We start from the raw sequence: 26,193 nt of genomic DNA on the forward strand, positions 1-26,193 counted from the left end.
ATCCAAATAAGCAATGTAAGAAATGCCAACAATTTTACCTTGTAAGTTTTTTTAATGCCTTTGAAAATGTGCAATATTTTTTACATTCGATAGTAAACAGCAAATATTTCCTAATTCCTTTTATGCTACATCACCTTATGCTACATATCCCAGATTTAACTAAAACCTTTTTTAGAGTAAAGTGCAAATACACAGTCCACAGGTTTTTTTTGCCTTTCTTTTTAGCCACATGTGGTTGGCAGACTTGAGTGAAAGCATGTGTTTTCATTTACCCCTTCAAAAAAATAGGAAACTCTGAGAACAGAAGAAAAAGTGAATCTAATTAACTCGTTTTAATTTCAGACTCTTTTAAGGCTTTCATTTGTCAATCAGAGGGAGTCTGGGGAATTATGTGAATATGTTAACCGACATATATGTCAACACTTCACAGAAAACACTGATAAGCAGTCAGGTGGCTTGCTGTTGATATTTACTGGCCCACAGCAGAAGACTATGTACAGTTACTGTAAAGATTCCAGAAAACAGTGCTCCATTTATACGCGCTGGCTAACTTCCCGTAATGGAAAAACGCTGTCGGAAAGAAGAATAATGGAAAAAAGTTAAGATCCTGCTGGAGTAGAATGAATGGTCTTAATTTATTCCAGTGGGGTTAAACTTGATAGATTTTCTTGTGCTCCAAAACAGACTTGATTTCACTCTTTATTTTCTGATAAATATAAAAGTGTTTGCTGTATCTAAATCGCATACGAGTACTTCTGGTTTTAGTTCTAGTCAAGAATAACCCTGGGTGATATACGATATGCTGAATCCCATCTAGAGACATTTTATAATTTCTAGTTATATGTATATATATATATATATATATATTATCTATTTGAAGCTTCAAAAAACCCATTTGTCTATTGAGGTAAAGGCAAAATAGTGTTTAAAATGAAATGCTGACCAGTTACAGAACTTACAATTTCCATTACATATTTTACGCTGAATGAGTGTATGGACACATATGCATCATCTAGCCATATACTTACTGTATTAAAAGTTTATTTTAGAGTAAACCTGTGAAATTACTGTATCTGATTTTCACAATCACGGCTCATAAATACAGTTCACTTAAAAAAAAAAAAAACAGTTTGGCATGAGTTACAATAGCAAAAAACGAATAAAATAAATATATATGCTGAACCATCATTCTTTGGATGTCAGTTACAGTGTCCTTTTCACAGTTTAAGGCTTCTGCTAGATGTCAAGATCATCCGGCCTGGCCCGACTGCTCGCTCGACTGCTGGGTCGGGGTTCGAGCTCTTTGAGCAGCAGAAGATCCTTCCCCAGAGTTACTTTCTCAGGATATGGAAAGCGCTGAGTGTGACCCAGCTGATTCTGTTCTGTACTGTAGTTAGTCCAGTTCTGCTCATTAGCCTGCTTGTCGTAATTGTCAGAGGAGTTGGACTTGTCGCCCGTATCTAGGTTGTACCCCAGATTAGGGACGGGGGCCGAGCAGTCGTTGTAATAGCTGTAACTGGACAGGTTCCTTGGGCAGGGCTTGATATTACAAGCGCTCTCAAAGTTTTTCGCAGACTCTCTGATTTGGTCCTTCATCCTCTTGAGAATCACGTAAAAAAACTCAAAGACGTTGAGGGCCAGAGAGACCAGCGAAACGACCAGCATGAAGATGATAAAAACCGTCTTCTCAGTGGGACGAGAGAGAAAGCAGTCCACTTTATGCGGACAAGGGAACCTTTGACACGTATAGACGGCTGACAGCTTGAATCCGTAAAGGTGCCACTGTATCAACAGGAAAACAACTTCAAATACAGACTTTAACACGATGCTCATTATATACGTGTAATATATCCCTCCTCTCATTTTGATCTTCCCGTGATCTTCCAGGCCATACTTGAACTTCCTCGTTTCGATTTTCCGCAGGAGCGCATCCACATCTCCGCCTTTGCTCTGGATGTCTCTTAGTTTCTCCTCCTTTTTATTTAATTTCTCCTCCTTGTGCATGAGGAACACGATGTGGCTGAGGTACAGGAGAGTCGGCATGGACACAAATATGATCTGCATCACCCAGAAGCGCACGTGGGAGATGGGGAACGACTTGTCGTAGCACACGTTCTCGCAGCCGGGCTGCAGCGTGTTGCACTTGAACGCCGACTGCTCGTCTCCCCATGCGGACTCCACCGCCGTCCCCAACACCAGGATCCGGAAAATGAAGAGGACGGAGAGCCAGATTTTGCCTCCTGCCGTGGAGTACGCCTGGACCTTGTCAAGAAGTTTCCCCAGTGCACTCCAGTCACCCATGATGAAAGATGTTCTGGATTGAGCAGCAGATGACCAACCTTCAAGCTGAAAAGGAGAGTAAATTCAATGAGTGTTATAAACACAGATGAACCCTGGTGTTATATACATCCGAGTGGTCTCCTCGCTCCCCATATCACTGCCAAATACAATAACACAAGACCTTGGCTCATCTTCAGAAATGTTCATGGGTCAACCTCCACTCTGAATGAATGTTTTGGGGTTTTCTGTCTTTTCAGCAGCTAACCTAAAAACAAAAGTTGCTTTTTTAACTATATAAAAATCAAAACAAATGAAATAGACTAAAACACATATACTAAGGACAACGTATTTAAAAAAAAAGTATATTCACATAATCACGAAAATAGTATTTTCTGGAATGCAAACTACTCAGGATTATCACATTTCAGCAGAGATTTAAATTACTTAAAAACAAAACTATATATTTCTAAAAACAAGGATCCAGGCTATAACCAAACGAACTAAATGACGCCATTAAAAAATTAAATAGGCTTCAAAACAACAACAAAAACATACACATATAGACCTAATCCGTTATGCTATACTATACAAAAAATACCGAGTTGTATCATGCAGTTATAAGTAAACAAATCTCCAATCCATGTTGTCCGAAGCGTATTTCTTACCTGGAAAGTCGTTAAAAACCCAACACTTCTTGACAGTTGCGATGACTATCTGTAACACATTTCAATTATACATTTCCCAATTATTAATAAGTAGTTTCGATATCAAATTAAGTTCTCCTACGGCGAATGTTCCTTCATGTCATCCGTCGGAGGGACTGAGTCAGAAAGGAGAAAAGTTAAACGTCAGCTGACTCAAACTTCTGGACTTCCAGAACTTCTCCATCTCCGTTATATTTTTGGGAGAGAATGGCCTGGAACAAGAGAGTGCCGTGAAGGAGGGAATTACCGCCATCTGGTGTAGAATAAGTAACACGCCACACAAGTAAACGGGCTTCAATATGTAATGTTCACTGTTCATCTGTTGTTACCATGACAACGGCAGGAATGAAAGCGAGGCTGTGAGGGATAGACTTGGCTTCCGCTGTAAAGATCCTTCCGCTGCTCCTAGATCACTTTTAGTTTCCACAGCTCGTCTTGTCTAGTTTTTTTGCCGAATGAAATTTCTTGGAAATATATTTTTGCAGTGTTTCGTCAGCAGAACAATCCAAAAACACATTAAATAACAGTACAACCCACTGAAGACGAGATGTATGTTTAGTTCATCCCTCACAGCCTTTTCAACGGCTTTGGTCAGGTCAGTTCTTCAGTCACTTCATATTTTACAGTTTTTTTTTTTTGTAAATTAAGTTAATTAGGTAAATTAATGGAAGCACTTAATTTGACAAGCTCAATTAATGTAACAAATAACTATATTTAATCTACAGGGGATTGTGTAGATTATGTGTCAAATGTTAATTATATTTCCTTTTTTTTTTTTAAGTGCATTCTATCTTTTTTTATTCAATGAGATTAATGTAAAGACACTAGACAAATTTTGTTTACTTTTTTTTATTCTGGAACGAATCACAACACATCTCTTACAATATATCAATTTCATGTAAAGATATATTATCTAATATGATTAATATTATTCTACATAGCTATTTCCCAGCACATACTCTTTATATTTTGCAGGACTTAAATGAAGAAACTGATTTGGTCATTGAAAATGATTGGTTTGTTTTGGGAACCAAGAATTGTTTTTCTCTCGCAACTAAACATTCAGGATCAGGAAGTTCATTTCCTCGGGGTCATGGAGGACCTCAGGGGAAGCTCTCCCTCAACCCAGCAGTTTGGATTGGCCAACATTCTTGTCCATATCTGAACTTCTTCATTCAGTGAATCCATCCAATCAACTTTCTTGCCATAGCTCTTCCCTGCAAATAAATAGAGACACAGTTTTATGAAATGGCTTTCTAAAGGATTCTAGTGTAGTTAAAGTGCAAAATGCAGGTGCAGTGAAGGAAAGGGTTTTGTTACCGTACCTGTTCCAAGACTGAGGCGCAGACCTCCGAGAAACTGATTAGAGAGTTTGTTGTGATCCCAAATGGTCAATTCGCAGCAGGCCTCACTGACTTCCCCAGCTTTGAACCCGTCATACACCATGGCATGGTTATACACAGGGTCCTGGTTCTTTTTTACAACACGAGTCTTCTGCCGGCTTTTCTTTCTGGTGTCCGGTAAAATGTAACTAAAAAATAAATAAATAAAAATAAGAGGTGAATCTCACCGGTAAAGTATATGTCCAGGCCTCAAAAATTGTATTAAGTCTATGAATTCTATTTTACTATTTTTTTTTTTTTTTTTGAAAAATAAAAAAAAATACATTACTTTTTGTAATGTAATCTCAAATGAACTCATTACAGTAATAAAAATATTTACTTGTGCACATTTTTTTTCCTCTTGATTCTGGGGTAAAATATGACCTGGACATGTTTTCTTCTGATTCAGTGGTTTATGGAAATATATATATATATATATATTTAAGTGCTACAACATTGTTTTAAACCTTTAAAAATACAACTGTATTACAACTTTTGATTTGACCATGTGTAAAATGAGGCTGTGAAAATGTTGACATTTTTACCTTTGTCCTCTAAACCAAACAAAATGAATGAAATGTGTCATCTGTGTTATTTCCTTTCTTCTCATGTCATTTTAATAGATGGAAAACAAAACAAAAACACACACTTCAAACATGACAAAGAGGAAGCGTGAGAGGGAGGGAGAGAGTTAGAGATGGAACAATGGCTTTAGCCGCTTTGAAAGTCAGGTCCGTAACAGATGACAGGCACACCCTCACCACTTAACAAAAGAATCCACTCCCTGAGGCTTAAGGCCACGCAATTCTTTTGCCTCCCGCAGCCAGACATGAATCTCCCCAGTGCTGTTCTTCGACCCACCTGAAATCAAATAACGTGTTTCAGAGCAAATACGGTTCATTAGTCATGAGAAATATTTCTCAAATTAGATTCACAGAATGAAATGAAATACACAGAAGCAACATCAATATTTGAAACTGTACCGGTGGACTCCTGAGGAACATATTTTAGTGAAACTGACAAAAATCCATTAGACTCTTGCGATTCTTGATTTTCTGCAGTCTATAATAATAAAAAAAGTAATTTTCTGTTATACAAGAGGACGAGGTTATGAAAGAAGGCTCTGTTCCAAAACTCTCAATGTTGTTTAGCTTAACACAAATATCTTTAGAAGGTGTACCGTTGACTGTAGGTTGTACCAGGTGAGGGCTTCATGTCCCCAGTCCCAGGTCTTAAGACTAATCTCAACCTGCCCCAGGAACACATTTCGGCCCCTGGAGTCATTGTGCCACACGGACAGATTCAGAGTCTTTTCCGGAAGCTCTTCGCGCTTCACTTTGTACTGATTAGAGATTTAGAGTACAGATAAGATTAAAGGTTATATCAAATATAAACATGACATTTCTATAATTTTAGTGTTACAGAGAAACATACTCTCAGAGATTCCACATAAACTGGATTCACGGTCCGTTTCTTAATAGAAGTTTTCCTTTTGCTGCGGCGAGACTTATCTGGATAGAGGTAAGTCTTCACATAACTGTAAAGGAAAGTTTGTTATTCATGACAGACAGACAGACAGACAGATAGATAGATAGATAGACAGATAGACAGATAGATAGATAGACAGACAGATAGACAGATAGAAGATAGATAGATAGACAGATAGATAGACAGATAGATAGATAGATAAATAGATAGATAGATAGACAGACAGATAGACAGAAGATAGATAGACAGACAGACAGATAGACAGACAGATAGATAGATAGACAGATAGATAGACAGATAGATAGATAGACAGACAGATAGAAGATAGATAGATAGATAGACAGACAGACAGACAGACAGACAGACAGACAGACAGACAGACAGACAGATAGATAGATAGATAGATAGATAGATAGATAGATAGATAGATAGATAGATAGATTTAATGTATTTCATTAGTATATGTTTTCTTTTAGATTCATAACTCACGGGTCCGTGCGTTGTTTACGAGGATTAGCAATAGCCAGATCCTGACACTGTTCAATCATAATGATCAGCTCTCCAACAGGGCTGTACATCACTGCAAACTCCACAGAGCCTTGCACCTCAACATTCCCAAAATCCCCTGCATTGCTGTACACGCTCAGCAAACTACTGGTGCGCTTATATGAGGGGGAAAAAATAGCAGGGATAAGTCTCTGCAAGACTATGTTATTTTTATTTTTGCACTTTCAATGCCTTCTACTTGGATAGGAAAGTGAATGATGACAGGAAGGGGTGGGGGAGAGAGGGGAACATGGGATTGGGAAATGACACAGATGAATTCAAATGAATACTTGAACCTGTGCCCCACTGGAGCACAGCGGCCCTTGTATCATCATAAGCCATGTGCGCCAGACAGCAAAACACCATTCAATGACATTATGAAATGTAGTCATTTCATACCACTTAAGGGCTATTTAAATGTGTTTAAAAAGTTTTTGCAGATGTTTAATATGCATAAACATCTATTAATTTCCAACACTGTGGTTCTATGGTGCTTTCCAAACAAGTCAACTTTGGCTCAACATAATAAACTGTTTATCGGATAATTGACAAGCTTGGCCAAGCAATGGTAAATTGGCCTTTGAACAATGTTAAAAACAGAAAGTAGAAATGAAAATCGTCCAGCTTACATCAGTAAGAGACAATGCGCTAGCTGAATAGCCTTTTCTGCTGGAGAGATCTGACCCATAGCTGGACAGTGAAGTATCATCATCATCGTCCTCTGAATCGACTCCTTCATCCTGCAACATAGAAGATACAATATAAACAAAAACAGCAAAGCAGAACATAAGGTTACTTTTTATAGTCAAGCAACTTACTCTGATCAAAACTGCAGAGGGTGATGAAATGATATTTCAAGTGCTTTAACAGTATGAATTATATTTGTAGGACGAACAATAGCTCACCTTCCAAGAATCTGCAGTGTAGGAAGGCGTTTTACATGTGGAACCCTCAAGTAAAGCCTCTAGAACGGACACCCCATGTTTATTTCCTAAAGAAATCAAAGAATAAAGCAAAGCTCAAACCAGATATAAATCCATGAAAATCTACTGGGAGAAATCTAACAGGTTAAACCTGAGCTTAGGTGAACATATACAATACTGGGTGTGTCTTTCTCAAATATCAGCCCTTAAGGGCACTTCAGAAATCAGACACGCCACTGTATTTACATGGTGACTAAGCCTCTAGTATTAGATATCATAACCATTTACCTTTCAACTCTGTTGGATCTGGAGATTCAGATGGTATAATGACTATTGTGGGAACCGTATCATCTCCAATCTTCTGCTTTGGCTCCTGTGCGGTGATCTTCTGCGGGACAGGCGGTCTTGCCCTTTGAGCTCTTGCGAGGACACTTAGTAGAATATCGGCACTGTCCTCCTCATCTTTCGATTCTGAAGAACCTTGACTCAGTCCAGCATCATCTTCACTTGTAGATTTAGCTGGTTGAATTGGTTCGACGGATGATTTGTCCATATGTTCAGAGTCAACATGCAATCCAGCATCTTTAATGTGCACTAATTTCCCATCATCTGTCATTGAAAGATACTCTTGGCTTAATTTTCTTAAAACCAGACTTGTTTGGGTGTCTTTTGGTAAGTTCTGATCATTTGATAACTTTATTTTTTCTTTATCTTCATGGGCATCAAGAAGTCTTTGCACAGTTTTGTCACTGACACTTTGTTTCGATTCAAAATCTTTATTCACACTAACATCAGCTGTTTTATTCTGCAACAACGGCTCCTTTTTATCAGACGTTTTCTTCTTTCCCATCTCGACTGGGCCGTCAACGCCAGAATCAGTGGAAGCATCTTTTCCCTGCAGGGTGTTAGAGGGAAATTCATGAGAATTCATTTCAATTTCCCATTTTAATGACTGACTTTGGGATGCTTCTTCAGCAGAGGAATGCTTATTGATTTGTTCCTTACCAGCTACACTCTCAACTATTTGATCCGCATCTGTCTCGGCACGTAAACCAGTGCTTACATTTTTTCCTCCACCTCCCTTCCTGTCTGAACTTGCTTCATCATTAAGAAAATCACTAGAGACCATCCTTCTCTTATCATGCTCATTAGTCGAGTCTGAGGGACTCAGTTTATCGGTTTCAGACTCTCTAAATATAAATTCAGCTGAACACTGCTGATCTCTGCCTTTGTTATCTTGGAAAGCATTAGAAGACTCATTAGCCTCCTCTGAACCTTCATGATCTGTGTGTCTAGTGAATTCTGGTGCATCACTTGTGAAAACTGAAGTCTGTGGTTGATTCTGAAACTTGGTTGATGAACATCTTTCTAAGAAAACATCTTGTCTAGAGTCTAGAGATTCAATTTGAAATGATGTCTGATCCATGAAATTTAAAGACGGACTTGATGTGTCCTGCTTCTCTTGGGTCTCTGTGTTCTCAACATGTGATTTTACCTCTTTTAGTTCAGGCCCAACACTATTGCTTTCATCATGCACAGGCTTCACTGCGTTCGGTTCGAGGGAAATCTTCACCCAGTTCTCCTCAAACGATTGATCTTTCTGTAGCGCTGGAGGGAGTGAAACTTTTCGCCTTGGCTCTCGATTTGGTTTTGGAGGGCCTCTTTCGGGTTTAATGTCTTGAACTGCTCTTGAGAAGGGGAAAACGGTCGTTATTCGGTCATCAGAGAGCTGTTTGGGTTGTGCTTCTGTTGAATTGCGTTTTGGGTCATTGCCATTGAGGACATGATTGCCATCAGTTTCTGCTTGAAGTTGTTTTTTTCTACCAGACACTCTTGGAGCGGATGAAGCCTCTGCAAATACAAACACCAAAACATCACCAAATCAATCTGTTTTTTTTTCCAAATGTAAACCAGCATTAAAAGTTTTTGTTGAATACATTTATTCAACATTAAATTGAAGATTAAATTTAATTAACATGCATTAAATTGATCAAAAGTGACAGTAAAGACCTTTACGTTGTTATAAAATATTTATATTTCTAATAAATAGTAAACACTGTTCTTTTGAACCTTTTCCAAGAAAATTTTAAGTAGCAACTGTTTTCCATATTGATAACAATAAGAAAAGCAACAAATCAGCATATTAGAATGATTTCTGAAGGATCATGTGATACTGAAGACTGGAGTAATGCTGAAAATTCATATTTGCCATAAGAGGAATGAATACATTTCAAAATATATGAATATAGAAAACAGTTATTTCAAATTGTTATAATATTTTAATCTTAACAACCCCACATTTTTGAACGGTAGTGTAATTCCCTACAAAGCACTGAAATTCTGAATTTACCCAGTTAACCATTCATATATATATATATATATATATATATATATATATATATATATATATATATATATATATATATATATATATATATATATATACAGTGCAATGCATAAGTGAATACACCCATGCTAAAGTTGACTAAAAAGAGGAATAAAAAAATCATATTTTGGAAATTGAACTTAAAGGTGGTATCAGCGATTTCAGGCCCAAACATAAATGATCACATTCATCTAATATTTCGCTAGCTGCACGCCCCATAGGCATGCTGTCAAAAAAACGCGTCTCTCTAGGTAGCCTAGGCTCTGAGATCTGCACACAAAAACAGCTGTTTTCAGTCTGTTTGGCCAAACAATCAAAACCCAAACAAATAGTGTTCCAACCAATCACCGACAGGGGCGGGTGTTGTGAGCTTTTCGCGTGCAGCCGTCATAGGCAGCCGTGCACGAGCGCAAAACCTCACAACACCCGCCCCTGTCGATGATTGGTTGGAACACTATTTATTTTGGTTTTGAGTGATGTTGATACCAACTGTTTTTGTGTGCAGATCTCAGAGCCTAGGCTACCTAGAGAGACGCGGTTTTTTGACAGCATGCTTATGGGGCGTGCAGCTAGCGAAATATTAGATGAATGTGATCATTTATGTTTGGGCCTGAAATCGCTGATACCACCTTTAATGCCTTAATTAAAAAAAAATAGGAAAAATCCAACCTTTAAGGACACCAATTTTCTTTGTGAATGAATAATGTATCGTAAATAAATAAATGTTCTTCCTTAAAATACATGGTGCATAAGTGAGTACACCCCTATGTTAAATTCCCATAGAGGCAGGCAGATTTTTATTTTTAAAGGGCACCTATTATGCCCCTTTTTAGAAGATGTAATATTGGTCTTGGGTGTCCCCAGAATGTATTTGTAAAGTTTCAGCACAAAATACCCCACAGTTAATTTATTATAACCATTTGAAAATGTCATTTTTGGGGCCTGTTTTAAAAAGAGCTGTTTTGGCGTCTACCACTTTAAATGTAAATGAGCTGCATATCCCCGCCCTGCTGCTGGACGTAGATGATGAAGAGACTCCGGCACAGAATAAACACGAATGAAAATGGACTAAACGTATCGGAAAGGTTATTTGATACATTTCTGTACTTACAAAGTTTTAATCGCGTCCCCTTTGCCATTATGGATGTGCAACACACACACACACACGAACTGTGATAACGTTCGCGCAATTTTTTGAAACTACACACACACACACACACACACACTACTGTAATAACGTTTGCTAAGTACAAACGATTTATTTATTTATTTCTTAAGGGGAGGGAGATAGACGTTTATATAGCATACTGTCAATGGAGAGAGAGCAGACCTTAATTTATTTACATTTATAAATGCTGCAAAAAAATGCCTACGTGACATAAAACTGCCTGACGTTGTTTGTTGAGACATCCTATGACGACGACGACGACAATAAATAGCTTTAGACGCATTTGTTGTTGAACTGGCTGACATCGATTGAAATGACTATTTGCTCAAAAATCATAAATTACACTTACTTCTTCTGGAGGTGACGTTGGATCACGAACAGTAGGCAACGATCCACACTTGAGGATTAACTTTGACCCTCGTTCACTAAACAGTCAGAACATGATTCTTTTATTTAGGAAGTTTAAAGGTCCCGTTCTATGCCCCTTTTCACAAGATGTAAAATAAGTCTCTGATGTCCCCAGAGTGTGTGTGTGAAGTTTGAGCTCAAAATACCCAACAGATCATTTTTTACAGCATGTTTAAATTGACATTTTTTGGGGCTCAGAAAAACGAGCCGTTTCAGTGTGTCCCCTTTAAATGCAAATGAGCTGCTGCTGGACGACACAGGGGGCGGAGCTTCATGAGCTCGTGCTCAGTCTGTCAGGAAAAATTCATCTCACGGAATGATGATAATATCAGAAACTCTCAGTAACGGCGTTCATTTCGAGTTGGACAATAATGCCTACAGAGTCAGAGTGCTGTATAGAGATGAAACAGGTATGGTTTAGTAGTTTAATTACGGTTATTATAACGTATTTGTCATCTGCTTGTAGGCTATGTATCCATTATTTATTAATAGCCTACAAGTCTGCTGTCTGAATGATGATCAAACATATACTGATGAGTTTAATAAAGTTTATTGTACATCACACAAAAGATGAAGCGTCAGTTTTACTTCAGAAAATCACCTTAAGAGCTGAGTAAACACAGTAGGCTAAGTTATAAGAAGTGCGCAAGTAGCCAGTAGAGTTGAGGGAGCATTCCTGTGGGCGGAGGTTAGTCAAGAAACGGTTCTGGTGATGTCACTAATGCAGGATGTAGAGGGGTGTAGTCCAATCGAGCCGTTTTTTGTAGTCAACTTCTGTTAAATAAAATATCTCGCTTGGCATTGAACTTTGAGCTTTATAATTTTACAGATATTATTTATGCTCTAACAGCAACATTACACACTAACTAAAGTTTGAAACATGGAATCGCATGCAACGGGACCTTTAAGTGGTGCCTTTTCTTCATAAATAAAATCCATCCGCTGCGTTTTCAGTGGCTCTGATGTCAGTGAAGACTACTATGTCCATTCTTACATCCCACAACAGAACACCTACACTTCTTAGGAGACATACCGGCTGTCGTCGAAAACAATGGAGGATGCAGATCACCGAGGGCGGGGTCTATGCCAAAACCAGATGTCAATCAAATCACGTCGGTGGGGCTTAGCTCATTTCTACGTCACAATGAGGGAAATCTAGAACAGGGTGTTCTGAGACAGTGCTTATGATTTATTGAGATAGTAAAAAAACTACTGGGTGGATTTTTATCATTCTAGGGTGGTTTTGCTCACACATTGCCAACACACATTTATGTTAAAACACCATGTAAAAGTGAATTTTGCATAATAGGTGCCCTTTAAGTATTTTTTTTTTTTTAAATTAGGATACTATGCATCCTGATAAAGTTCCCTTGGCCTTTGGAATTAAAATAGCCCCAAATCATCACATAGCATTCACCATACCTAGAGATTGGCATGGGGTACTTTCCATAAGATCATCTCTCAATGCAAATCAAACCAGCTATTAGGCTAACTGAAATAAAACCATGCCAATCTCTAGGTATGGTGAAGGCTATGTGATGATGTGGGGCTATTTTAATTCCAAAGGCCAAGGGAACTTTATCAGGATGCATAGTATCCTAAATTAAAAAAAAAAAAATACTTAAAAATAAAAATCTGCCTGCCTCTATGGGAATTTAACATACTGTAGGGGTGTACTCACTTATGCACCCTGTATTTTAAGGAAGAACATTTATTTATTTACGATACATTATTCATTCACAAAGAAAATTGGTGTCCTAAAAGGTTGGATTTTTCCTAATTTTTTTAATTAAGGCATTAAGTTCAATTTCCAAAATATGATTTTTTTATTCCTCTTTTTAGTCAACTTTAGCATGGGTGTATTCACTTATGCATAACACTGTATATATATATATATATATGTTTAATCATGTAATTCAAACTCACCATCATCTGTAAAGTCATCATCAGTATATTGATGATAAGTCTGTGAATAAATAGAAACAAAATAACATAAAAAATATATATTTTATAATATTTAATTTTATTTAACTTATTTTCTGAATATTTACAGAAAAACTAAATATAATATACAGTATGTGACAAACCTCTTTACTAAGGGCTGGATGAATTAATCTAGGGTCAGCAAATGGACTGCAGTGGAAAGAAAAAATGTACAGTAGCATAATATTAATTTATATGCCGTATTCAGACATAACGATAATATAAGGCATTGTCTATCCTGGTTTATTCTACGTATTGAAAATCTATATATTGAAAATCCACCCAAAAACACATTTTGATGGCATTTTCTGTGAAAATAAAGGCCATTACTTTGGAGGTGTGCTGTGCTCCTCCTTTTCATGCTCTTTGCTCTCGTCTACTATGTCATTCAGGAAAGGGTTGGTTTTATGGGCTAAGGTAAAAAAAAGAAAGAGTACATATACAGTAATCAGTTCTGACATACTCAAAACTTCTTGATTCAAATCTAAAAGCAAAGTAGTTCATATTCACTTAACAGTGAAATGTAGTTTTGTGGTTACAGCAATGCAGAGCATATTCAGGGAACAGTACATTATGTTGACTCAAATGACTCAGAGTCCAGATAGTTTGAAATGTCCAGACAGGTGTGGTGTGTGTACTCAAAGATAAAATTCTTCTTAACAGCATCAGCTCAATAAGGAAGGCATGAACTCCTACATACCTGCTATTTTCTTCCATCTCATGGAGGTCCGTACCACTGCTGTGACATCCGTCTGGAGCCCATATCGCTTGACCCTGAGCTCTTCAAACCACTCGCCTGTTAATGTCTTCAGCTTTTGAAGGTCAGGAACTGACTGTCTCAGTGTCCTGGTATGACAGAAAAAGCACAGACAGGATTCTGTATACTTTGGCCAAACAGTGAAAAGTGTGCAAAAATCATTGTAACTTAGATATTGCAAAATAAAAGAAAATGATTCGTTATTTAGCATAAGCTTTGGTTCAGTTAGGGTTCACTACCATACTTAGTGCTGTATTCGATACAATATGTCACACTAATTTGCTGGACAGAGTACATACTGTAGGTGGATTGGACTTTCTGACACCGCATTGAACAGGTTTAGATCTTATCGCTCAGAATGTTCCACATTTGTCCACCTGGGTACTAATAGATCTGAGACTGTGCCATTACAACTGGGTGTCCCTCAGGGGTCAGTGTTGGGTCCTACTCGGTTTAGTATCTATATCATTTCTATGCTGACACCCAGATTTATTTTAGCACTCAGCCTGATTTCACCTCTTGCCTCTTCAACTCTCTCTGCTTGTATGTTGAAAATAAAGGCCTGGATGAAATATAACTTTCTAAAATTAAATAGTTCTAAAGCTAAAATGTTGTTAATCGGCACTCCAAATAATGTTAATAAATGTATTATCTTCAATTATTCACGTCTTGACTTATACATCTTAACGCCGACACATTACCCGTGGTTCTTCAACTACACTGGCTCCCAGGTAAATCATGCATCGTTTTATACATTTTGTTTTAATGATTTTAACTGAAAAAGCAGTACATGGGTTGGCTACAGTTTACATTTTGTGAGTTGGTTACACCATCTATACCTTGTTATCTCCATTCTCCGGGTGAACTCCATCTCTTTATCTTTGTAAACTCAAAACCATGGGAGGGAGGGCTGTTTCTTGCATTGCTCCAAAGTTATGAAACTTGATGAAGAATTTCTCCTTATTTTGATTGTTTTAAGAAACTTTTCAAAACTTCTCTTCATCTTTTTAGTAGTTTTTAATCTGTCATTATTGTTGTGATTATTGTTAAAATATACTATGTATTATTTTGCATTTTATAACATGTTGTAACACACTGAGTATGAGAAAATAGCATTACAAATGAAATGTATTATTATTACTATTATTATTATACTTAAGTAAGCACACTTTTTTCAGAGATCCACTGTCAATGTTATTTTCACTAAATATGGGTCAACCGGTGCTCACACTTTGTTTATCATAACAACAAGTTGCAGTATGGCAGCAAAATATTTATAATTTCTATGTCCCACCATATGACATCAAACTTACCAATCTTTCAAGAAAGTATTTGAACTGTAATTTTGTCTTAATTACCAACATTTTTAGATATATAAAAATGCCAAAATTCAAATTAAAAAATAAGTGAATACACATATAAATTGTTTACAATTATTAAATAAAATAAAAAACATTAAAATTTAACAATTCAATTTTATAAAAAATAAACAAAATAACAAGTAACTCCCTAAAAACTTTTATGGGGGATAATGGGAAAATACATCATCATTGGTTGGGTTTATAAATAGCTGGGTTTTAGCCCAATAAACAATACATTAATACTGAGTAACATACGTTTTAGACACAATATTGCCAGTTATTACTTGTTCTGATTCAATGATTTACTCATTTTTGAATGAATCAATTGAATCAATTATTTGATAACAATTGCATGGCTACTTCAAGAATAGTAAGCATGCTATTTGTACACCAGGGGTGCCCAGTCCTGCACAGTTCATCTCCAATCCAAATCAAACACACATTAAGCAACCAATTAAGGTCTTTAGGAATGGACCACTTGAAAATTAAAGGCAGGTGTGTTTGATTAGGGTTGGAGATGAACTGTGCAGGACGGTCGATAGGCAGGAGCAGGATTGAGCACCCCTGTTGTACACTGAAGGGAAAAAAAATCAATCTTGCTATTACATTTCACAAACAATGATTAACACATTGTTAATTTACATTTTATTTACAACAAAAATATTTTTTTACAGTGTACAATAAGACAACTAAATGTCTTGCAGTGTAGGTCAATCAAACAACCACTTCCTACCTGACTCGTCCACTCTCCAGTCGCTTTAGATCTTCATCTCTCAGAAGCACTTGTCGGATGGCTGCCTCTTCCTCGGCAGACAGAAAGTTCAAGTCAATCAATTCCAATGCACTTTTTGATTGTTTCATCCTGTTTAATAAAAAAAAAAATCGCTTTCCAGCAACCGAGCACTTTCCCCCAAGGTAAGCTAGTTGCAAACCACCGCGTTTTCCTCAAATCAGAAATTAAATCCGTATGAACTCGTGCCTGCACAGGTAAACAGCTTCCGCGTGCTTGAGGAAGAGAATAACTGCACTTTTATCGCGTGTCACAGTCATTCACATTCACACGGTGTGAAGAAAAAAAGCTAAGGCACGATGTGACGTCATATGTCAACATTTACTTTGAGAATAGAGTTAATGTTTCCCTATGTCCTTCAGGAGTAACCTAGATCCCTGAAACAGAACAAATAGAGGCGAAAATGTATTTATTTATTATATTTTTATATTCAATAAAAATAGTCTCTTGATATTTGTTTTGTTATTGTCATGCAATCCACATATACGGTATAGGCCTATTTTAATCTTATGATTATGAGCTCCACTAAAAAAAAAAAATGATATACACACACACACTTTATACACAAAACTTTTATGTCAGATAATAGATTTGACGGCACTAATATAAGCTAAATATATACAACAAATTGGCATGAACCATTATAATGAATCAAAATAAAAGTAGCCTACCTTTCTGTTCCTCATCCAGACCTTCAATTATTAAGCAATATGAAGTCATTTTTGAGTTGCAAGACACACCTAATTCAAGTTCCAACGTGTTTTTCTGCAGTAAAATTATGTTTAAAATGACAGGCCAAATAGGAGGAAGTAGATGGGTTGAAACCTTTCAACGTCAAGTAGAAAGATGGTGAGATTATATCATTTTTCTTCTGATGATAATGTTTCTGGTTTCCTGTTTTGTTCAGGAGACTGTGTGAGTTTGCATGGGGGGAGATGATAGACAAATTAATAAATGCTTTGCAAGTTTGAAGGGTATTTTGAAAAGACAACCAGGAGTTTTAGAGCTCAAAATGTATCTAGGATCTTTTATAGGTGTGCATTGGCAGTTTACTTTGGTGTGTTGCTGAAAGCACAATGTTGACCCACACCACACCTCTTAGATAAATCGTTTCCTGGCCATTACACAGCTAATGAAAGCTCAGAAGCAAGAAAAAATCCCTTAGCCTACTTTTTACTTATTGAAATGGGTAGGCTAGTAATCATCAGTAAAAGCATATCACTCAAACTCCAGTAGGTGGCAGTAATTACTCAACAAAAGCACTTATGGACTCAGTAAATACTTTCTTGAGGTTTCATTGATAAATCAAATGCTTTGTCTGCAGATAACCAACGAACGAGCCAACGGGGACATTTGTTTGTAGTTTTTGCAGCTTATAAATCATACTAAGTGATGTTTTTAGAAAATGTAAAAGTGCAGAACGTTTTCTTTTATGGGTAGGTTAGGGCTATAATATACATTTTGTATAGTATAAAAATCATTATGTCTATGTAAAGTTAATGTAAAGTCCCCAAATAACATGAAAACAACGTGTGTGAGCGTACAGCCATAGATCAAATGCATAAAATATAATTATAAAATAACAAAAACTATTTTAATAAAATAAAATGAAATCAATTATATTAAAGAGAATATATTCAATATACATTAGAATACAATGCAATAGATGCTGGATAAAATAATAGTATTGCCTATGTACACACGCAACTAAACAAATTAATTTAATAAAAAATATATAACCAAGAGAATATACTTAAAAAAAATTATACCAGAGTATATTATCATATATTATATTATATTAAATAGAATATATGAGCAAATTTAATTAATTCAATTATAAAAATGTAAGAAAAAATACAATAGAGAATATCTCCATAGTCTACACTATACCAGAGTATTGTATTATATTACTTACATTATATAAAATATATAAAATGTGTGCATGTATACATACAGTAGCCTAGATAGGTATAGATCAAATGCATAATAAATCACATAATTAAAAAGTATAACAACTAATTATTTTAATAAAATTAAATACAAATGACAATCATGAGAATATACTTAGTAAATACAATATAATGCAGTGTAATGATGGATATTGGATAATATAATATTGCCTATGAATACATACAATTAGTTATATAAAATAAATTACAGTAAAGAGAATATACTCCATATACCAGAATATTATATTATATTATATTATATTATATTATATTATATTATATTATATTATATTATTATGTAGCCTACACACAACCACTACATGCTAAAATGAGCAAATTACCACTAACTACAGTTGTTGGTATGCCTTAGTTCGTGCTATTACTTGTTTTGTAGATAATTCACAGGCCCTTTTGTATTTATATCACGTATCTGCAGCAGAAAAGCAGTGTGTGTGTGTGCGTGTGTGTGTGTGTGTGTGTGTGAGGAAACCGTACTGCTCTGACGTAATTTACAACTCTCTCTCCTCGCTCTGCATCAGCGTGTGCGTGTATGTGATGATGATGATGCTCGAATGTTACATTGTAGCGCTCAGTTCAATGTCATGCGTTTCCCGCCATTGATGGCTGGCTGGCTGATGTAGACCAATGATAACCACGTCTGTTATGAATCGCTCATACCCTTAGAACATTGATTGTGTAGTGACTAGTGAGTCAGGTGAACAGTACTTTCAATCTGCAAACGGTGATCGAAACGGAAACAGGATGATGGGTTTACATGAATTCATATGGATGACAAGTATACTGATGGCGCAGGATCAGGATTTTTGATCGTGACACTGGGTGAAGATGGCGACTGGGACGGGCTGGCAGCCGCCGTACAGTATCAATCCTCCCGCCGCTGCTGCTGCTTCTGGATCAGGCACCAGTCCATCCTCCACATCCAGCCATTTACTCTACGAATCTGCCCTGACCATGGACTACTCTCAAGATCTGCACCTGAAGATGAGTAAAAAAATAGCACAACTCACTAAGGTTGGTATCATCGCTTTGCTCATATTTTAGGGAAATCGTCTGAATTTTGATTGGTGCCTCAACTTTAACACGAATACACTGTATTCTGCATGATGTTTAATCCTTATCCCCCATAGAGATGATGCCCTACATATTGCAATTTTTTAACCGCAGTGTTTTTTTTCCCTCCTGCAAAAATCTGTTTATAATCCCAGATAAGATTCCCAAGCTCTATTTAATCGGTTTAATTTCTATAAAACAACGTATTTTACATAATCAGTCTAGTTTATCAATACTGCACGTGCCTTATTCATTTTTACTTCTGATTTCATTTCATTCTTCATGCCCCAACACGAGAGCAATCTTTGCTTTAAATTCAAGACATTAAGTGTTTTCCATTCACTGTTTTTGTTTTGGGTCCCAGACCCCAATGATGAATGCGTGAAAACAACTAAATTAACCTCTTATTTTCCCTTTCAGATGATTTTCATTTATTCTTTCGATGTAAACAAAATCCAGTAGGCATGCAGATACAAGATTTTACCACAAAGTAGGCATTCATTTCACAGAAATGTGACTCTTCATTCTAGTGATGTTGTTTGTGAACACAGCAGAAACATATAGTTTACTATGCTATACTCTTTACACTAAGAAGATAAGGTTAGCTTGTGAAAATTGCATTTATGACGGACTTTTGGAGCATGTTATGGAGTTGAAATTGCATGTGTTTATATCATACATTTCTCTTAATTCATGCAGTGTAAACATGATGATTAAATGTTATGTATGTTTTCGAGCTATTGAAATGTCCTCTGGTTCTTTTTTTTTTTCAGGCTCCGACCATTTTAAATGCACATGATCTAATCCATGTGGTAAACTAAATCAAGAGCTTTGTTTAGGAAAATCTAGTTTCATGTGTTTTAAACTGACAGGGAATGTATTAATACACTGACTAATTAGACTAGGTAGGGCTACTTTGCATTACAACAGTTGTGCAGAATAGGGAGTCCTTACAGTATGTTAATAACATGGATGCGACAAAGGAATCAATTAAAGATGAAAAGGAGAACAGCAGCGAGCGAGCAGCAAGTGAAGACGGCTTGCTTTGATGTGCAACTCTTTAAGCACATGGAAAAAGAGTCATGATTATGAAATGCTTGGCTGGAAAAACTGTTGGCACCCAAAAGGAAAACAGACTCTTGTTTATTAATTAAGAGTTTGGTCTAAATCAGAAAGAGTTTTATAGAAATACAAGGAATGTGATTTGGTTTAGGAGCTCTGAGGACTCTGAACATATATTATGCATGCAAGAAGGTACATAAAAACCTCTAGACTAAAAAATAATCATTTAAATATTTGTACAGGAATGTGCAAATTGGATATAGTGCATTGAAACAGCATAAATATGAATATATGTCCTGATTGGAGTGCAGTTTTCCTCTGTTTGTTGCAATCTTCTTATGTCTAATTCAATGATGCAAACTTTATCAAATATGAGACGAATTCAAATTCTGCAGTAAATCAGCGCATGACACAATAGTGTCATTATTCACCTTAAGTCAGTTTAATGTTTATTCAATTCATTTCAGTAGTAGTGTCAATGTTTCAAAATTCATCAATTATGAAACAAACTTGATTCAGCTATAACCCTTAAATGCATGAATGTTTTGCCAATCATATATTCGGGTCTTAGCGACCCGGATCCATATCTAACATGGATGGATCTCTGCCTGTCACGATGATATAAAACTCTCCTGATATTAGAGTAACAATAACAGAATAATAAAATAAAGCATATTTTGTTACCTTTTGGAGCTTGGAAGAGTTCAGTTTGAGCAGATGTTTTATACCATCATCACTGTCTCCGTCAGAGCTCATTTCCCAATACATTCAGCATCTGGCTCATATTCGCCATCTCAAACATATTCTCAAAACTATCATTTTCAATCAGTATTTTGATCGCTGACTGCTTCTTCACCAGATCCACCATCAAGTGACAGTGACACTAATATATGATTGCGTTTAACACTTGTTCAGCAGTAAATCACTGAGGCATTTCAGTTGTTGCTGATGATATTTCCTATTCTTTTGTTTTCTGCCTGCAGTAACTATGAGTGAAACATCTCTTCATTGTGTATCAGACATTGCCAGTCATTAAAGAATCAATTATTGTTGTGCAGAAAAAAATATATTTACAGACACTGTTACACACCTCGGGTCATTAGCAACCCTATACAGTTTTTACAAAAAATGAATGGGAAAACAGGCATTCTTTTATCATTTTATTATTTTTAATGAATAATGAATTGATTGAGGAATACTAAGAAGGTTGATGTCTAACTTGATCTAAATGAATGAGGAGGAGGGTAGTGATTGTTGTCCCGGGTCACTAAAGACTCGAGGTATGCATTTAAGGGTTAAATCAGCTCAGAAGACGATAGAGTAATCATACAGCTCAATTCAGTTTTAACCAAAACTTCACCCAAAAATTAAAATTCGGTCATTATTTACTCACCCTCATGTTGTTCCAAACCTGTATTTGATGAATGTTTCAACACTTTTTGTTCATACAATGGAAGTCAGTGGGGTCCAAAACAGCACTGGACCCCATGAACTTTTATCGTATGGACAAAAAACACAGATCATTTTCCAAATATCTTCTTTTGTGTCCCAAATAAAGTTTAATAATGAACTCATATGTGGAATATTCCATTTAAAATAAACTAAAATTTCTTACTGAAGCTGCTTTTTTCAGCAAACATGAAGAGCTACCACATAATCACAGATTTGAAGGGTACAGCTAATGATAGATTTTTAGAGGGACTGAGATGAAAGACAGAGTCTGTCCAGAAATGGCTATGGATTTTCTGCAGCTGCATAAGAAAAACTTAAAAACTTAAAAAAAACTTATTCTTCATCCACCCATGTTTCTCATAGGTCATTTACGCCCTCAACACGAAAAACGACGAGCATGAAGATGCCATCCAGTCTCTGAAGGAGGCCCACGATGAGGAGGTGCAGCACATCCTGACGGAGACTCGAGAGAAGATCTTTCACTACAAGAGCAAGATCGGGGACGAGGCCGACCTGAAACGGCGCCTGCAGTCCCTGGAGGAATCCGTGGAGCTGCACGAGCACATGAAGCGCCAAGCGCTGGCAGAGTTCGAGATGTACCGTCAGCGCATGGAGGACACACAGCTCTGCACGGAGGCCCAGCACACGCAACGCGTGGTCTCCATGTCCCGCGAAGTGGAGGAGATGCGGCACGAGTTCGAAGAGAAGCTGCGCTCCTTCAGCCAGGTGCAAGCCCAGTTTGAGCAGGAAAAACGGCGGGCATTGGAGGAGCTCAAGTCAGCTCACAGACAAGAAGTCCAGGAGCTACTGGAGAGCCAGGAGAACCAGAGTGCATCCTCAAGCCTAGAACAGGAGAAACTAGCCGACCTGCACCGTACAGAGCTGGAGTCGCTCATGGAGCGTGTGGAGGAGCTGACCCAGGACAAGGTTCGAATGGTGGAGGAGTACGAGGCCAAGCTGAGCAAGGCTCAAGGGTTCTATGAACGCGAGCTGGAGGCCATGAGGAGAACGCAGCAGCTCACCACAGAGAACCTGCTGGCCTGGAGGAGGACGGAGGTGGAACTGAGGAAGGAATTTCAGGCGCAGGAGGCGGCGCTTCAGAGGACCCTGTGTAAACTCCGGGCCGAACTACACAGAGCTCAGGATGAGGCGCGAGAGAGCAGGGACAAGACCAACAGACTGCAGGCGTCTCTTAACAATGCAGAAGTCACAATTAAGGTAATGATTTGAGCATTTTCAGTAAACGGAGATTCATCAAAGGGTGCTTCTTCAAGGGTGCAACTTCAACTTGTATGGTGTTATTAAAAATGTCAGAATTTTTTTTATTTGTGTTGTATTAAAGTCATATTAGAATAGTCTAGAATTAGAATAATGGAAATGTCTTACAGTGTCTTCATGATTTAATTTGATTACATATTATTGTAGATTTGATTGTTTTACCCTTTTTCCAAACCCAAAATTTAAATCTATTAAATCTCTAAATCTATCATAAATATGACACATTTTTTAAGACTATAATCTAAACAAGAAATGAAATAAACAATTCAATGTACACCATTCATAAACCATTCAATGGTGGATTTAGTTGATCAAAAATATAGTAAAAACAATAATATTTAACAGTAACAAATAAATGCAGTCAATAACAAACAATAATAAAAACAATAACTTAAAAAAAATATTTTAACACATTTTAAGATATAATTCTTATTATTCTTTTTTTGCAAACGTGACACTTTTTTCAGGATTTTTGGATAAATAGACAGATACATATTTAAAATCGTTTTTTTTTTTTTTTTACTGTACCTTTTGATTAATGTAATGCATCCTTGCTGAATAAAAGTATTAATTTCTTTTTAAAAATCTTACTGACCCCAAAGTTTTGGCAAATGGTAGAATATATCTTTAATTTACATTATTTTCATATACCATAATTTTGACCCTAATAAAATTTTATCAAAAGTCTATACTAAGAAAAAATGACAAGATAAAAATCAGACATAGTAGGGTACTGTAATGCATGAGCTGAAGACAATTAAGATATTGTGCATTATTTCCCAAATGTTACTTTGCAAAAGTGTGAAAATAATATTTAGTTGTGTTTATTTGGAATATATAAAATGCTAGCTATAAAATTAGGACAAAATACGTGGCTGTATTCCAAAATGTTTAAATTTGCATTACACAATGCTATTAAATACAATACATAATTTGAGATGTGGTGGAAATTAAAAAGTTTGTCATAGTTCAGAAAAATGACAGAATTCTCCCATGATGCATATATGCATTTATGTACAGTATACTGTACATTGTTGGTGGCCAAATGACATAAAGCATGAGTGTTAAAAGGGCCAAAAGTGGCAATACTCTTTAATATGTATTGGGTGCTTATTTTAAAACGAAAATAAACAAACAACATTGAGATGTGCTTTATAAAAAATAATAATAATGCATCTCAAAAAAGATTTTCTTTGACAGGAGTTACACAAGCAGCTGGAAGAGGCCATACAGGATGGAGAGATTTGGGTGATGCAGCTGAAAGATACAGAATATGAGCTGGATGGAAGCAGAGATCGAGTTCAGCTGCAGGCCAATGAAATCCTTCACAAAGCCAGTGAGAATAATGTCATGACCAAATTACATTTTTCTTCAGCATATGACTGTGAATCACTCAAGCTGCAATGTGAGGGTTTTTTTGTTTTGTTTTTTCAGAGAGGTTGCAGTTTTGTGATAGCTTGGCAGGGATTGGTTTAGCTCAGAATTTTCACTTGAATGCTGCCCGGTTTTTGTATTTGCGATCTTCTCTTTCATATCCACAAATAATATGTCATAACAAAACACCTCATGTGTTTCATCAACAGGTCAGATAGGATCTCTTCAAGCAACCCAAATGAGCCACGAGGCCACTATCAGGGACCTTGGCTCCGAGCAGAACCGCCTGAAGGAGAAGATCCTACAGCTGGAGGAGGAGAGAGAGAGGCTTCAGAAACAGATTCAAACACTGGAAGAACAACAGCATCAGAAGATCCTCAATCTGGAGAAGGCAAGTTATTCTTCACATTTTCCTTTTTCTTTATAATGGCAGAAGGGAGACAGGACTGAAAAGCTATTTGGAAGCAATTACTTGCAGAAATGTTGCAGTAATTACACTACCGTTCAAAAGTTTGGGGTCAGTAAGATTTGATTTTGAAAGAAATTAATACTTTTATTCTGCAAGGAGGCATTCAAATGATCAAAAGTGACATTAAAGGAATGTATTATATAACAAAAGCTTTATATTTCAAATAAATGCTGATCTATTTGTCAAAAAATTATTTTTAAATAAATTTAAAATAAATTTTGAATAAATTTTCCACAAAAATATTAAGCAGCACAACTGTTTTCATCATTGATAATAATAAGAAATGCTTCTTAAAGGGATAGTTCACTTTGAAATAAAATTTTGGTATGTTTTAGCTTACCTCAAGGGCAAAACCAAGTCTTTTTTTCCGCAGTAGTTTCAATTTTGATATTTTTAGGTCAAACCGTTCTTGTCTGTCAGTCATATCATGCAGGTCTATGGTTACTGTCTCAAAGAGCATGCACAGAGTCCAAATTAAACAATTCCCCATCGTCCAAATTAAACAATTCCCCATCGTAAGTACACATTGATGGCCTAAGACACGAAACGAGCGGTTTGTGTGAGAAAACTAACAGTATTTATATCGTTTTTACCTCTTATAACACAGCCACGTCCAAGTGATCTGAGGGCGTGGGCGCTTCCTGCTGTGTGATGTGTACGCAGACTGGTGCATAGATATATACACTAGATGTCGCATTAAGGACATTCGTTCCAATGAACTGCCGTAGCCAAGGCGACATCTAGTGTATATATCTATGCACCAGTCTGCGTACATGTCACACAGCAGGATGCGCCCGCGCCCTCAGATCACTTGGACGTGGCTGTGTTATGACTGTCAGACAAGAACGGTTTGACCTAAAAATATCAAAATTGAAACTACTGCGGAAAAAAAGACACCTACATCTTGGATGCCCTTGAGGTAAGCTAAAACATACCAAAATTTATTTTCAAAGTGAACTATCCCTTTAAGCAGCAAATCAGCATTTTATAATGATTTCTGAAGGATCATGACACTGAAGACTGCTAAAAATTCAGCTTTGCATCAAAAGAAGTAAATTATATTTACATGTATATACTTAGTAGACGCTTTTATCTAAAGTGACTTACAGAAGACTTACAAAATTACACTTTAAAATTGTTTACGGTAATATTAAAGTTGTTTTAAATTATAATAATATTTTACAATATTATTTTACTGTACTTTTGATTAAATAAATAAATGCTGCCGTGGTGAGCATAAGAGACTTCTTTAAAAAAAAAAAATGTTACCGGTCCTTAGACTTAGACTTTTAATGTCCTTATATAGGCTACATTGATGCAATATGACACATTCCCTCCAATATTCAATTATTGCTTGATCAA

General features: G+C 36.5%; 3 protein-coding genes across 5 annotated transcripts in view; 1 reads left to right on the forward strand and 2 right to left on the reverse strand.

Moving 5' to 3' along the window:
• Nucleotides 1-1,026: 1,026 nt before the first annotated feature.
• On the reverse strand, nt 1,027-3,155 carry gja1a (gap junction protein alpha 1a). 2 transcript variants are annotated; one of them, XM_081347149.1, is made up of 3 exons: nt 2,946-3,155; nt 2,462-2,545; nt 1,027-2,346 (listed from the first exon to the last, which is right to left on the reverse strand). In XM_081347149.1, exon 3 carries the CDS (start codon nt 2,299-2,301, stop codon nt 1,237-1,239), a length of 1,065 nt encoding a protein of 354 aa, XP_081203275.1. In that variant the 5' UTR covers nt 2,302-2,346; nt 2,462-2,545; nt 2,946-3,155; the 3' UTR covers nt 1,027-1,236. The 2 variants fall into 2 exon arrangements, with proteins under 2 accessions (XP_081203275.1, XP_081203276.1); XM_081347150.1 differs by lacking the exon at nt 2,462-2,545 and having other exon boundaries at nt 1,119-2,346; nt 2,946-3,084.
• A 683-nt stretch (nt 3,156-3,838) lies between these two features.
• Nucleotides 3,839-17,049, reverse strand: LOC308679587 (synaptotagmin-like protein 2). 2 transcript variants are annotated; one of them, XM_081347122.1, is made up of 17 exons: nt 16,848-17,049; nt 16,120-16,248; nt 13,969-14,114; nt 13,599-13,680; nt 13,373-13,418; nt 13,212-13,251; nt 8,819-9,174; nt 7,612-8,218; nt 7,306-7,391; nt 7,030-7,140; nt 6,344-6,516; nt 5,801-5,903; nt 5,547-5,708; nt 5,350-5,428; nt 5,128-5,227; nt 4,310-4,515; nt 3,839-4,201 (listed from the first exon to the last, which is right to left on the reverse strand). In XM_081347122.1, exons 2-17 carry the CDS (start codon nt 16,245-16,247, stop codon nt 4,062-4,064), a joined length of 2,565 nt encoding a protein of 854 aa, XP_081203248.1. In that variant the 5' UTR covers nt 16,248; nt 16,848-17,049; the 3' UTR covers nt 3,839-4,061. The 2 variants fall into 2 exon arrangements, with proteins under 2 accessions (XP_081203248.1, XP_081203247.1); XM_081347121.1 differs by lacking the exon at nt 16,848-17,049 and having other exon boundaries at nt 7,612-9,174; nt 16,120-16,510.
• Nucleotides 17,050-18,665: 1,616 nt separating this feature from the next.
• fam184aa (family with sequence similarity 184 member Aa) overlaps nt 18,666-26,193 on the forward strand; it is a 33,025-nt gene continuing 25,497 nt past the window's right edge. Inside the window, exons 1-4 of the mRNA XM_081347123.1 lie at nt 18,666-19,157; nt 22,074-22,928; nt 24,189-24,324; nt 24,572-24,753. Coding sequence (XP_081203249.1) covers nt 18,972-19,157; nt 22,074-22,928; nt 24,189-24,324; nt 24,572-24,753 — 1,359 coding nt within the window. The 5' untranslated portion in view covers nt 18,666-18,971. The remainder of the gene's footprint in view (nt 19,158-22,073; nt 22,929-24,188; nt 24,325-24,571; nt 24,754-26,193) is intronic.

This window comes from Scardinius erythrophthalmus, assembly GCF_964197995.2.
Source record: "Scardinius erythrophthalmus genome assembly, chromosome: 19".
In the NCBI taxonomy this organism is placed as follows: Eukaryota; Metazoa; Chordata; class Actinopteri; order Cypriniformes; family Leuciscidae; genus Scardinius; species Scardinius erythrophthalmus.